Source organism: Melospiza georgiana, chromosome 3, assembly GCF_028018845.1.
Source record: "Melospiza georgiana isolate bMelGeo1 chromosome 3, bMelGeo1.pri, whole genome shotgun sequence".
NCBI lineage: Eukaryota > Metazoa > Chordata > Aves > Passeriformes > Passerellidae > Melospiza > Melospiza georgiana.
In genome coordinates this window covers 593401-607144 of record NC_080432.1, presented here as the reverse complement: position 1 = coordinate 607144, position 13744 = coordinate 593401, and the positions used below count along the sequence as shown (strand labels likewise).

The 13744-nt window shown below is 45.7% G+C and overlaps 1 protein-coding gene across 4 annotated transcripts in view; it reads left to right on the top strand.

Annotated features, from left to right (window-relative positions):
- The window catches only part of DTNB (dystrobrevin beta), a 134886-nt gene that overhangs the window by 75629 nt on the left and 45513 nt on the right, over positions 1–13744 (top strand). For all 4 annotated transcript variants that reach the window (XM_058020290.1, XM_058020289.1, XM_058020287.1 and 1 more), the window contains one exon: positions 5268–5288. In XM_058020290.1, coding sequence (XP_057876273.1) covers positions 5268–5288 — 21 coding nt within the window. The remainder of the gene's footprint in view (positions 1–5267; positions 5289–13744) is intronic.

Below are 13744 nucleotides of genomic sequence, written 5' to 3'. Positions count from 1 at the left end.
GGGGGGCTCTGGGCAGGGCAGGAGCTGGGGGAGGGTCCTGGGGGTCCCTCCCAAGCCAGAATGTTCCATGGTTCCATCTGTGCAAGGCCATCCAGGGCTGTCCCTGAGGTTCAGCCACTGTCCCCACGCTGTGCTGGTGGCACTCAGGGCAGGGAGAGGCCCTGGATGAGGTCTCTTCCAAGCAAAACCAGTCCTGGTGCTGTGATTTCTGAGTGTTCTGGTTCTGTGATTTCTGACCCTCCCCATTCTGTGATTTCTGAGTGTTCTGGTTCTGTTCTTTCTGACACTTCCTATTCTGTGATTTCTGACCCTTCCTATTCTGTGATTTCTGACCCTTCCTATTCTGTGATTTCTGAGTGTTCTGGTTCTGTGATTTCTGACCCTTCCTATTCTGTCATTTCTGACCCTTCCCATTCTGTGATTTCTGACCCTTCCTATTCTGTGATTTCTGAGTGTTCTGGTTCTCTGATTTCTGATTGTTCTGGTTCTGTGATTTCTGACCCTTTTGATTCTGTGATTTCTGACTGTACCTTTTCTGTGATTTCTGACCATTTTGTGATTTCTGACCATCCCCATTCTTTGTTTTCTGACTGTTCTAGTTCTGTGATTTCTGATGGTTCCCATTCTGTGATTTCTGACCATCCCCATTCTGTGATTTCCAACAGTTCTGGTTCTGTGACTTCTGACTGTTCTAGTTCTGTGATTTCTGACCACTCTGTGATTTCTGACCACTCTGCGATTTCTGACCACTCTGTGATTTCTGACCATTCCAGTTCTGTCATTTCTGACAATTCCGTAGTTTCTGATTTTTCCCATTCTGCGATTTCTGATCATTCGGTGATTTCTGAGTGTTCCCATTCTGTGATTTCTGACCCTTTTGGTTCTGTCCTTTCTGACCATTTTGTGATTTCTGACCATACTGTAATTTCTCACCATTCTCTGGTTTCTGACTGTTCTGGGTCTGTGATTTCTGACCATCCCCATTCTGTGACTTCTGACCATTCTGTGATTTCTGACTGTTCCCATTCTGTGATTTCTGATCATCCCCATTCTGTGATTTCTGACCATTCCAGTTCTGTCATCGCTAACCATTCTTTGATTTCTATCTGTTCCCATTCTTTGATATCTGACTATTTCTGGTTTTGTGATTGCTGACCATCCCCACTCTGTGATTTCTGACCTTTCCCATTCTGTGATTTCTGACCATGCTGGTTGTTTGTTAGGTTTAGGGTTAATTGACCCCTTACCTGGGGTCCTGCCCTGCTGTTCCTGGCCCCTCACAGGGCCCTCCCCAGCTGCTGCTATCGAGGCAGGGTTCGGATTTCTGAGTGTTCCCCACAAATCCTCCCTTGGCAGTGCTGACCCTTCCAGTTCTGGGAATTTCTGCAATCCCAGACTGGGCTGGCAGGGAGTCTGGGGCTGCCCCACCATGGAAGTGTCCATGGCCTGGATTTACAGGGCTGGAGCCCCCTGGGATGGTGTCTCCAGGTGGGATCTCAGGGATTTCCCCACCAGAACCATCCTGGGGCTGCGGCTCCATCCCTCGTTCCCCCATTCCCTCATTCCCCCATTCCCTTATTCCCCCATTCCCTGCTCCCCACAGCCCCCCTGGCTGTGCTGAGGGTCCCTGGGGACCCCTGAGTGCTCCTCCCATGGATTTCCAGGGAAATCCAGCACACAGATCCCATTTCCCTCCTGCATTTCCTCTGTGATTTATCCTGCACACAGATCCCATTTCCTCCCTGGCCATTTCCTCTGTGATTTATCCAGCACACAGATCCCATTTCCCCCTGCATTTCCTCCCTGGCCATTTCCTCTGTGATTTATCCTGCACTCAGATCCCATTTCCCCCTGCATTTCCTCCCTGGCCATTTCCTCTGTGATTTATCCAGCACACAGATCCCATTTCCCCCTGCATTTCCTCCTGCATTTCCTCTGTGATTTATCCAGCACACAGATCCCATTTCCCCCCTGCATTTCCCTCCTGCATTTCCTCTGTGATTTATCCAGCACACAGATCCCGTTTCCCCCTGCATTTCCTCCCTGCATTTCCTCTGTGATTTATCCAGCACACAGATCCCATTTCCCTCCCTGGCCATTTCCTCTGTGATTTATCCAGCACACAGATCCCATTTCCCTCCTGCATTTCCTCTGTGATTTATCCAGCACACAGATCCCATTTCCCTCCTGCATTTCCTCTGTGATTTATCCTGCACACAGATCCCATTTCCCTCCTGCATTTCCTCTGTGATTTATCCAGCACACAGATCCCATTTCCCCCTGCATTTCCTCTGTGATTTATCCTGCACACAGATCCCGTTTCCCTCCTGCATTTCCTCTGTGATTTATCCTGCACACAGATCCCATTTCCCCCTGCATTTCCTCTGTGATTTATCCTGCACACAGATCCCGTTTCCCTCCTGCATTTCCTCTGTGATTTATCCTGCACACAGATCCCATTTCCCTCCTGCATTTCCTCTGTGATTTATCCTGCACACAGATCCCATTTCCCCCCTGCATTTCCTCCCTGCCCATTTCCTCTGTGATTTATCCTGCACACAGATCCCATTTCCCCCCTGCATTTCCTCCCTGCCCATTTCCTCTGTGATTTATCCAGCACACAGATCCCATTTCCCCCCTGCATTTCCTCCCTGGCCATTTCCTCTGTGATTTATCCAGCACACAGATCCCATTTCCTCCCTGCCCATTTCCTCTGTGATTTATCCAGCACACAGATCCCATTTCCCCCCTGCATTTCCTCCCTGGCCATTTCCTCTGTGATTTATCCAGCACACAGATCCCATTTCCTCCCTGGCCATTTCCTCTGTGATTTATCCAGCACACAGATCCCATTTCCCTCCTGCATTTCCTCTGTGATTTATCCAGCACACAGATCCCATTTCCCTCCTGCATTTCCTCTGTGATTTATCCAGCACACAGATCCCATTTCCCTCCTGCATTTCCTCTGTGATTTATCCTGCACACAGATCCCATTTCCCTCCTGCATTTCCTCTGTGATTTATCCAGCACACAGATCCCATTTCCCCCCTGCATTTCCTCCCTGCCCATTTCCTCTGTGATTTATCCAGCACACAGATCCCATTTCCCCCCTGCATTTCTTCCCTGGCCATTTCCTCTGTGATTTATCCTGCACACAGATCCCATTTCCCTCCTGCATTTCCTCTGTGATTTATCCTGCACACAGATCCCATTTCCCCCTGCATTTCCTCTGTGATTTATCCTGCACACAGATCCCATTTCCCCCTGCATTTCCTCCCTGCCCATTTCCTCTGTGATTTATCCTGCACACAGATCCCATTTCCTCCCTGCCCATTTCCTCTGTGATTTATCCTGCCCTGCTCAGCCCCAGCCCTGCTCACAGGGATTTTCACATCTGTGCTCAATGCCTGGGCCTCGTTTTTCAAAGCAACGACTCTTTTTTTGTGTGTGTGGTGTGGAGGTGATTGAAGATCTTCTCCCTGAGCTGGGTCCCCATCTGGTCCCGCTGCTGGTGGGAGGCACAAGTGGAAATTTGGGATGTGGGGATGGCCAGGCCCCACACCTGCTAAAATCCACCAAAAACACACCTGAAGGAACCCCAAATCTTGTCAAAACCCCCCAAAATGTCTTCTCAAATCCTCAGAATTGTCCCCCAGGCTGGGTGGGAGAGCAGCTCCCGGTGGTCAGCAGGGTGAAACTGCTTTAAATTAAGGGAAGGTTCTGGTTAATCCTGCTCAGATGGGAGATCAGCAGGGGAAGCGTGATAAACGGGTTCATGGATTTGCAGGCCAGAAGGAGCTTTTATCCCAGGGTTTTAATGCCGTGACCTGGATTTCTGGGGGGCTGCAGCAGAGTGCAGGGAAGGGCTGGGATTGGCATGGACAGGGGTCAGGATTCCTGCCCATTCCAGTTCTGTGATTTCTGACTGTTCCCATTCTGTGATTTCTGGCCATTCTGTGATTTATTCATCATTTATTCATCATTTATTCATCCCAGGGCCACAGCCCTGCTGGCGCTCGTCTGCGAGAGCACAAAATCCAGGGAAATGTCTGAATTCCCAAGGCAGCTCTGGCCTGGGTGACATTTTGCTCATTCCCAGCAGTTCTGCTGCAGCTGAAGGCAGGATGTGCCTCCCCCAGCGCAGCCCAGTCACATCTCCCTGCTTCCAAAGGGGACAAATTCACCTGAATTTCACCTTTTTTTTTTTTGTACTGAGACATTCCTGCAGTGCAGGAGCTGCTCTTTCCCTGCTCAGCATTTCTGCTCCTTTTTTATTTAAATAATTTAAAAATATATTTTAATTATCTTAAGGGAATTGTATTTTATTTTATTTTATTTTATTTTATTTTATTTTTAATATTTTATATATTTTATATAATATATATTATATATTTTATATATATTATATATATATTTATATTTTTATATTTTATATTTTATATATTCTATATAATTTTAATACTATATTTTATTTTAATTTTGATATTTTATATATTTTATATATTTCATATTTTAATATTTAATATATTTTAATTTTATTTGATTTTATTTTATTTTATTTTATTTTATTTTATTTTATTTTATTTTATTTCTTGTGCCCTCCCAGCTCTGCTTGCTCTGCCCTTGGCAGTGCCAGGGGAGCTGACCCAGGGGCATCCTGAGCTGCTGGGGCTCTGTGCTGCCCCTTTTGTGTGTTTGGACACTCCCAGGGGCACCCCCAGACTTTATGGGATGGATTTGGGGTCTGTTGGATGTCTGGAGCAGGATTTTAGGATCATGGCACGGTTTGGGTGAGGAGGGAGCACAAATCCCACTCAATCCCCCCCTGCCATGGGCAGGGCACCTTCCCTGTGCCAGGCTGAGCCCATAAATAAATAAATAAATAAATAAAATAAATAAAGCCCAAAGGAGCAGAAACACCCCTGGGTGTCCCCTCCCAGCCAGGGAGCCCTGCTGGCACCCACTGTGCCCACCACCAGAGTGGGACAAACGGGACAAATAGTGGGATAAATGGGACAAATAATGGGACAAATAATGGGATAAATGGGACAAATAATGGGAAAAATGGGACAAATAATGGGACAAATAATGGGACAAATAATGGGACAAATGTCACCTGTGCTGCCCCTCAGCCCTCGTGTCCTGCCCTGCTGCAGGTGCTGGCGCCGTGTCCTGTCCTCTCACTGGGTGTTGTGGGTGAAATCATCATTTTCACACCATAACTGACCTTTCCTCTCTCTCTCTCTCCGCTTTCCCCTCCTCTCCAGGAAGAAGAACAAAAGCAGGCAGTAAGTTGACTTCACCTTGTAGGTGATCTGACTTTTTTTTTCTCCCCCTTCGTGCATGAAATCCATTTTCTGTTAATTGCCTTGTCTGCAAATGAGCCCTGGGGATGAGGGGGGTGCTTTTCCTGCCTGGGATGTGGAGCGGAGCCTCCCTCAGCATGGCTCTGTGTGTTTGTCTGTGTGTCTGTCTGTCCCGGAGCTATCCCCTCTCCCTTTCCAGGGAATTTCATTGCCACAGGGCAGGGCTGCCGAGGCTTTTGTGGAATCACGCACACGAACGGGGATTCTCATTTCTGGGAGGGTTCCACGAGCTCGGAGAGCTTTCCTGCCTCTTCAGGAATCCTTTAATTTGCCTTCCTTGCCACACATGCGAGCCCACGCAGGCAAAACTAATTAATGGCTTAATATTGCGGGCACGGCTCCATGGCCCCTGGAGGGGGCGAGGGGAGGAATGTCTGGGCTTTGTTATTCCCGTTTTCGGGATCCACTCCAGAGGGAGCCCTGCTGCTGCTCTCGGAGCTGCCAGATGTTTGCAGCAGGAGCTGGGCAGCGTTTCTGAGCGATCCTTTGCCCCCAAGGCCTTGGCGGGCGTTAATCCGTGTGCACTTTCTCACAGACGTAAAATTGCGCGTTGGATGTATTGCTGGCAATTTTTTGGGGCTCGTTTTTGTGGGGAAATAAATATTTTGGGGGCAGCAATTATTGGTGGGAACACTTCAGTCTCACCCAGTGCCACCCCTGCCATGGCAGGGACATTTCCACTGTCCCAGGTGCTCCAAACCCTGTCCAGGCTCGCCCTGGGCACTGCCAGGGATGCAGGGGCAGCTCCAGCTGCTCTGGGAATTCCAGCCCAGCCCCTGCCCACCCTGCCAGGGGAGGGTTTGCCCCGTGTCCCACCCAAAGCCCTCCCTGGGTGTGGGATTTTATGGGGTCCCTGTCCTTGGAAGGAAAGAAGGAATCTGACTCTATGTCCTTAGAAGACTATAATATAATATAATATAATATAATATAATATAATATAATATAATATAATATAATATAATATAATATAATATAATATAATATAATATAATATAATATAATATAATATAACATAACATAACATAACATAACATATTTTTCCTATTATAATATAAATTTTATCTATTATTACATAAAATTCTATTATTTTAATTATATATAATAATTATTATATAATATTAAATTAATTAAATTAATTACATTAATTTATTAAATTAAATATAACAGTATAATATATATTATTTTATTAATATATTATTATTTATGAATTTTATATGACTATATTTACATATAATAGGAATACTATATATTATTATATAATATATAATTATATAATGTATTCATATATAATGTAATATATAAATTATATTGTATTATATTATATTATATTGTATTTTATATATTATATATAAATATATATTATTATATATTATTATATTATATATTATTATATTATATATTATATATTATTATATTATATATTATTATATACTATTATATACTATTATATATTATATTATATTATATTATATTATATTATATTATATTATATTATATTATATTATATTATATTATATTATATTATATTATATTATATTATATTATATTATATTATATTATATTATATTATATTATATTATATTATATTATATTATATTGAAAGGATACTTACAGAAGGCTACAAATAGTGATAATTAAAAACTCCTGACTCTCTCCAGAGTCTGACACAGCCTGACCCTGCCTGGTCATTAAGTCAAAAATAATCCACATTAAATTAATGAGCAATCACCTGTTGGACAAACAATCTCCAAACCACATTCCAGGGCAGCAAGACCCAGGAGAAGCAAATGAGATAAGAATTGTTTTCCTTTTTCTCAATTTCCAAGAATCCTGGGCGAGGGGATTTTTCAGAGAACATGGTGGTGACACCTGGGTTTGCTGGGGCTCTGGCAGGAGGGGTTTGGTTGGGATTTGGGTTGTTGAAGGATCCCCCTCCCCTGGCAGTGATCTCTGCAGGGAAGGGCAGGGCTTTGTGTCAGCCTCTGGATTGTGGGTGCAGGAAAAGGGGAAATACGAGATCATGGAAGAAGCTGAGCACTTTTAAATCCCTTTTCCCCCCGGAGCACTGTGTCAGGAGGAGCCAAAACTGCAATAACATCAGCACAGTGACATTCCATCGGGGCCCAGCCCTCTGGAGCCAGGGATGCAGGTGCCCAAGTTGGTTTGAGGCTCAAAAAAGGCAGATTTACAATTCTGGTCTGCAGGAGTTGAAATTTGACGTCCTGCCTTTGCAAGGCCTGGGGTGGCTCGAGCTGCTCCACCCTGGCTGGGAGGGGAAGGTTGGGAATCCCAGGACAGGCTGGGAAATGCCAGGAAATGCTGAAAATCCCAGGAAAAACTGTAAATGTGCAGCCTGGGAAAGGTGGGAATTTCAGGAGGGGCTGGGAAATCCCAGGACAGGCTGGGAAATGCCCGGAAATGCTGAAAATCCCAGGAAAAACTGTAAATGTGCAGCCTGGGAAAGTTGGGAATTTCAGGAGGGGCTGGGAAATCCCAGGACAGGCTGAGAATCCCAGGACAGGCTGAGAATCCCAGAAAAGGATGAGAAATCCCAGGAAAAGCTGAGAAATCCCGGGAGAGGCTGGAAATCCCCTCTGGCTGAGAAGGTGCAGGTTTCTTATAGTTTTATAAGGGGGTTTTCGTTTAAGATGAATGGTTTGGAGAGTTTTTTGGGGGAGATTTAATTTTTTAATTGATTTTTTTATGTTTTTATGTTGGTTTTTTATATGTTTGTATTTTGGGGTATTTTATTTGAGGCATGTTTGAAGTATTTAAATGTTTTGTTTGGGGTTTGTAAATGGTTATTTGGTGCTTGAGGTGTGAATTGTGGTTGGGGTTGTGTTAGGATTTGTTGTAGGGTTGGTTTTGGGGTTTTTTTGTATTTAATTTTAATTGTAGGGTCATGTTTTATTTGGTGTTTGTGGTTGGGGTTGTGTTAGGGTTGGTTTTGGGGGTTTTTGTATTTAATTATAATTGAAGGATTATGGTGATTGGTTTTTGAGGTGGGAATTGTGGTTGGGCTTGTTTTAGGATTGGTTGTAGCTTTGGTTTGGGATTTTTTGTATTTAATTTTAGCTGCAGGGTTATGATTTATTTGGTGTTTGTGGTGGGAATTGTGTTAGGATTGGTTGTGGGGTTGGTTTTGGGGTTTTTTGTATTTAATTTTAGCTGCAGGGTTATGATTTATTTGGTGTTTGTGGTGGGAATTGTGTTAGGATTGGTTGTGGGGTTGGTTTTGGGGTTTTGAAGTATTTAATTTTAATTGTATGGTTATGTTTATTTAGTGTTTGTGGTGGGAATTGCTGGAGTGGTGTTAGGATTGGCTGTAGGGCTGGTTTTGGGGTTTTGTTTTATTTAATTTTAGTTGAAGGGTTATGTTTTATTTTGTGTTTGTGGTGTGAATGTTGTGGTGGGATTGTGTTAGGATTGGTTGTGGGGTTGGTTTTGGGGTATTTTGTATTTAATTTTAGCTGCAGGGTTATATTTTATTTGGTGTTTGTGGTGGGAATTGTGGTTGTGTTAGGATTGGTTGTAGGGCTGGTTTTGGGGTTTTGTTGCATTTAATTTTAGTTGTAGGGTTATGTTTATTTGGTGTTTGTGGTGGGAATTGCTGGAGTGGTGCTAGGATTGGCTGTAGGGCTGGTTTTTGGATTTTTTGTATTTAATTTTAGCTGTAGGGTTATGCTTTATTCAGTGTTTGTGGTTGTTAGGATTGGTTGTAGGTTTGGCTTTGGGCTTTTTGTATTTAATTATAGCTGTAGGGTTATGTTTTATTTGGTGTCTGTGGTTGGGATTATTAGGATTGGTTGTAGGGCTGGTTTTAAGGTTTTGGTTTATTTAATTTTAGTCAAAGGGTTATGTTTTATTCAGTGTTTGTGGTGGGAATTGTGGTTGGGGTGGTGTTTGGATTGGTTGTAGGGTTGGTTTGGGGTTTGTTGTATTTAATTTTAGCTGCAGGGTTATGTTTTATTTGGTGTTTGTGGTGGGAATTATGTTAGGATTGGTTGTAGGGTTGGTTTGGGGATTTTTGTATTTAATTTTAGCTGCAGGGTTATTTTGTGTGTTGTTTTGGTGTTTTTGGATGATTTTGTGTGGTGGCTGTGCAGGGGGGAGAGGATTTGGTGCCACATGGTCAGGGCTGAGCTCCCATCGAGGCTTGGGCAGGTTCTGTTCTGGCCTGGGCCCCTGGAGAGCCTTGGTGTGATGTCATAGTGCTGGAGTGATGTCATAGCCCTGGAGTGATGTCATAGCACTGGAGTGATGTCATAGTGCTGGAGTGATGTCACAGCCCTGGACTGATATCATTGCCCTGGAGTGATGTCATAGTCCTGGGGTGATGTCATAGCCCTGGAGTGATGTCACAGAACTGGAGTGATGTCATAGCGCTGGAGTGATGTCATAGCCCTGGGGTGATGTCACAACCCTGGAGGATCAGAGCCTGGTATGATGCAATAGCCCTGGTGTGATGTCACATCCCTGGTGTGATGTCATCACCCTACTGTGATGTCATAGCCCTGGTGTGATGTCATAGTCCTGCTGTGATGTCATAGCCCTGGAGGGACAGAGCTCCGTGTGATGTCATAGCCCTGGTGTGATGCATAGCCCTACTGTGATGCCATAGCCCTGGAGCGACGTCACAGCCTTGAAGTGACGTCACAGCCTTGGAGTGATGTCATAGTCCTGGAGTGATGTCATAACCCCGTGTGATGTCATAGCCCTGGAGTGATGTCATACTCATGGTGTGATGTCATAGCCCTGGAGGAACAGAGCTCAGTCTGATGTCACAGCCCTGGTGTGATGTCATAACGCTGGTGTGATGTCATAGCCTTGGTGAGCTGGGATGGGTTAGTTCTGCTCTGGGTTAAGATGGGATGGGTTAGTCCTGCTCTGGGTTAACTGGGATGGGTTAGTCCTGCTCTGGGTTAACCTGGGATGGGTTAGTCCTGCTCTGGGTTAAGATGGGATGGGTTAGTCCTGCTCTGGATTAAACTGGGATGGGTTAGTCCTACTCTGGGTTAACTGGGATGGGTTAGTCCTACTCTGGGTTAAACTGGGATGGGTTAGTCCTGCTCTGGATTAAGATGGGATGGGTTAGTCCTGCTCTGGGTTAACTGGGATGGGTTAGTCCTGCTCTGGGTTAAACTGGGATGGGTTAGTCCTGCTCTGGATTAAACTGGGATGGGTCAGTCCTGCTCTGGGTTAACTGGGATGGGTTAGTCCTGCTCTGGGTTAACCTGGGATGGGTTAGTCCTGCTCTGCATTAAACTGGGATGGGTTAGTCCTGCTCTGGGTTAACTGGGATGGGTTAGTCCTGCTCTGGGTTAACCTGGGATGGGTTAGTCCTGCTCTGGGATAAACTGGGATGGGTTAGTCCTGCTCTGGGTTAAACTGGGATGGGTTAGTCCTGCTCTGGGTTAACTGGGATGGGCAGGATTAAACCCAAACCAGGGCTCTCTGCTCGTCCACGGCAGGACTAAATCTATCCCAAGGCTTTCCTCTGCTCCAGAGCAGGAATAAACCCAAACCAGAGCTCTCTGCTGCTCTAGAGCAGGATTAACACAAAGCAGGGCTCCCTTCGGCTCCAGGACAGGATTAAACCCATCCCAGCTTAATCCAGAACAGCAGGAATGTCCCAGAGCAGCAGGAATGTCCCAGAACAGAGCAGGAATGTCTCAGAGCAGAGCAGGAATGTCCCAGAACAGAGCAGGAATGTCCCAGAACAGCAGGAATGTCCCAGAGCAGAGCAGGAATGTCCCAGAACAGCAGGAATGCCCCAGAGCAGAGCAGGAATGTCCCAGAACAGAGCAGGAATGTCCCAGAGCAGCAGGAATGTTCCAGAGCAGCAGGAATGTCCCAGAGCAGAGCAGGAATGTCCCAGAGCAGCAGGAATGTCCCAGAGCAGAGCAGGAATGTCCCAGAACAGAGCAGGAATGTCCCAGAACAGAGCAGGAATGTCCCAGAACAGAGAAGGAATGTCCCAGAACAGCAGGAATGTTTTGATATCTGTGGTATTATCATTTCAGACCATCTACCACTTTATGCCACCCTTTGTCCCCTTTTCTGAACATGTTGTGGATGTGTTGATGGCCTTTTTCAGTTCTCTTCCGCGTTGCCACAGATTTTTTGCTGCCCCATTTGGGGACAATCGAGCCTCTGGCAGTTTTGTTTCCATCATTGAGAGATCCCTGCCATGCCTGTGGAGATGTTCCAGCAGGATTTGATTTGTTTCGGCAAGGCCTGCCTCTCCTTGCTGTATTTTTTTGTCCCTGGGAATCGTGACGCTGCTGCTGGGTTTGGCAGGGCAGAATTCCAGAATGTTCTCCTCTGACGTCTTTTCTTTTGGGCAAGGGCTGGAAGTGGTTAAAGGAGCAGCCTGGTGGAGTCCAGGATGTGAAATATTTATTGCTTCCCTGCTGGATTTCACAGCCCTGCTGGCTCTGGTGGAGCAGTGCTGGCTTCACTCTGCAGCCCAGCGCTCCCAGGGCTGGACTCAGCACTCCCTCCATCCATCCATCCATCCATCCATCCATCCATCCATCCATCCATCCATCATCCATCATCCATCATCCATCATCCATCCATCCATCCATCATCCATCCATCCATCCATCCATCCATCCATCATCCATCCATCATCCATCCATCCATCCATCCATCCCTCCATCCATCCATCCATCCATCATCCATCCATCCATCATCCATCATCCATCATCCATCCATCATCCATCCATCCATCATCCATCCATCCATCCATCCATCCCTCCATCCATCCATCCATCCATCATCCATCCATCCATCATCCATCATCCATCATCCATCCATCCATCCATCATCCATCCATCCATCCATCCATCCATCCATCATCCATCCATCCATCCATCCATCCATCATCCATCATCCATCATCCATCCATCCATCCATCATCCATCCATCCATCCATCCATCCATCCATCCATCCATCCATCATCCATCCATCATCCATCCATCCATCCATCCCTCCATCCATCCATCCATCCATCCATCCATCCATCCATCCATCATCCATCCATCCATCCATCCATCCATCCATCCATCCATCCATCCCTCCATCCATCCATCCATCCATCCATCCATCCATCCATCATCCATCCATCCATCCATCCATCCATCATCCATCCATCCATCCATCCATCCATCCATCCCTCCATCCATCCATCCATCCATCCATCCATCCATCCATCCATCCATCCATCCATCCCTCCATCCCTCCATCCCTGACCCCTCCTGCTGGCCTGGAGCACCCAAACACTCCTGTCTGCCGTGGGATTTATTGCTTCCCTGCTGGATTTTCCAGCCTGCAGGCTCTGGTGGAGCAGTGCTGGCTTCCAGTGCTGCAAGAACTGGAGGAAGCACAGGCAGCGCTCAGTGTGACCCAGCACTCCATCCCTCCATCCTTCCATCCTTCCATCCCTCCATCCCTCCATCCCTGACCCCTCCTGCTGGCCTGGAGCACCCAAACACTCCTGTCTGCCATGGGCAGTGCCTGGGCAGCAGCTATTCATTCCAAAATTCCATTTGAACCACCAAGGTGAGTGTTCCTGCGCTGCTCCCTGTGGAACTGTGGCTGTTCAGGCACAGGGAGAGCTGAGGCTTCCTTACCTGCTCGGGAATGTCCACCCAGGTGTGGGTGAAATTCAGCTTGGAGGCTTTGCTGTGCCTTGGATATCACCCAGAGAAGGGATTGTTGGTGGAGGCACAGGATGGTTTGGGTGGGAAGGACTAAGAGCCTGAATGAGGGATGTGGGACTCCAGGGCCTCTCCAAAATGCAGTTTATTGTGTACAAAATGCAGTTTATTTTGTACAAAATGCAGTTTGTTGTGTACAAAATGCAGTTTATTGTGTACAAAATGCAGTTTATTACATCCAAGACCTTACAGCAGTCCAGGGCTGTGGGTGACAGGGTGTCAGCTCCAGCTGCAGGCAGGCCTGGAGACCCTTTGGTTCTGGTTACATTGCATTATATACTTTTGTTTTTGTTACAAATGCATTCTATACTTTTATTTTGCTTACAGTGCATTACATATTTTTCCTTTGGTTACAATGCATTCTATACTTTTCTTTGCTGAGCTTCTTCATACAGCAGAACCAATCTATACCTTGACTATTATCTATAGCCCACCATAACTACTGTAATTACCATATTCATGTTACTGTTCTCCAATCACTAAAAGTCAGTGCATTGCAGTTTAAGCTAGAAGTTGTTTTTCAGATTTCTTGCAGTGGAAAATTCTGAGACCTTTTTTCTACTTGCAATATCAGCAGTCTTGTTTCCTTTCCTTTCCTTTCCTTTCCTTTCCTTTCCTTTCCTTTCCTTTCCTTTCCTTTCCTTTCCTTTCCTT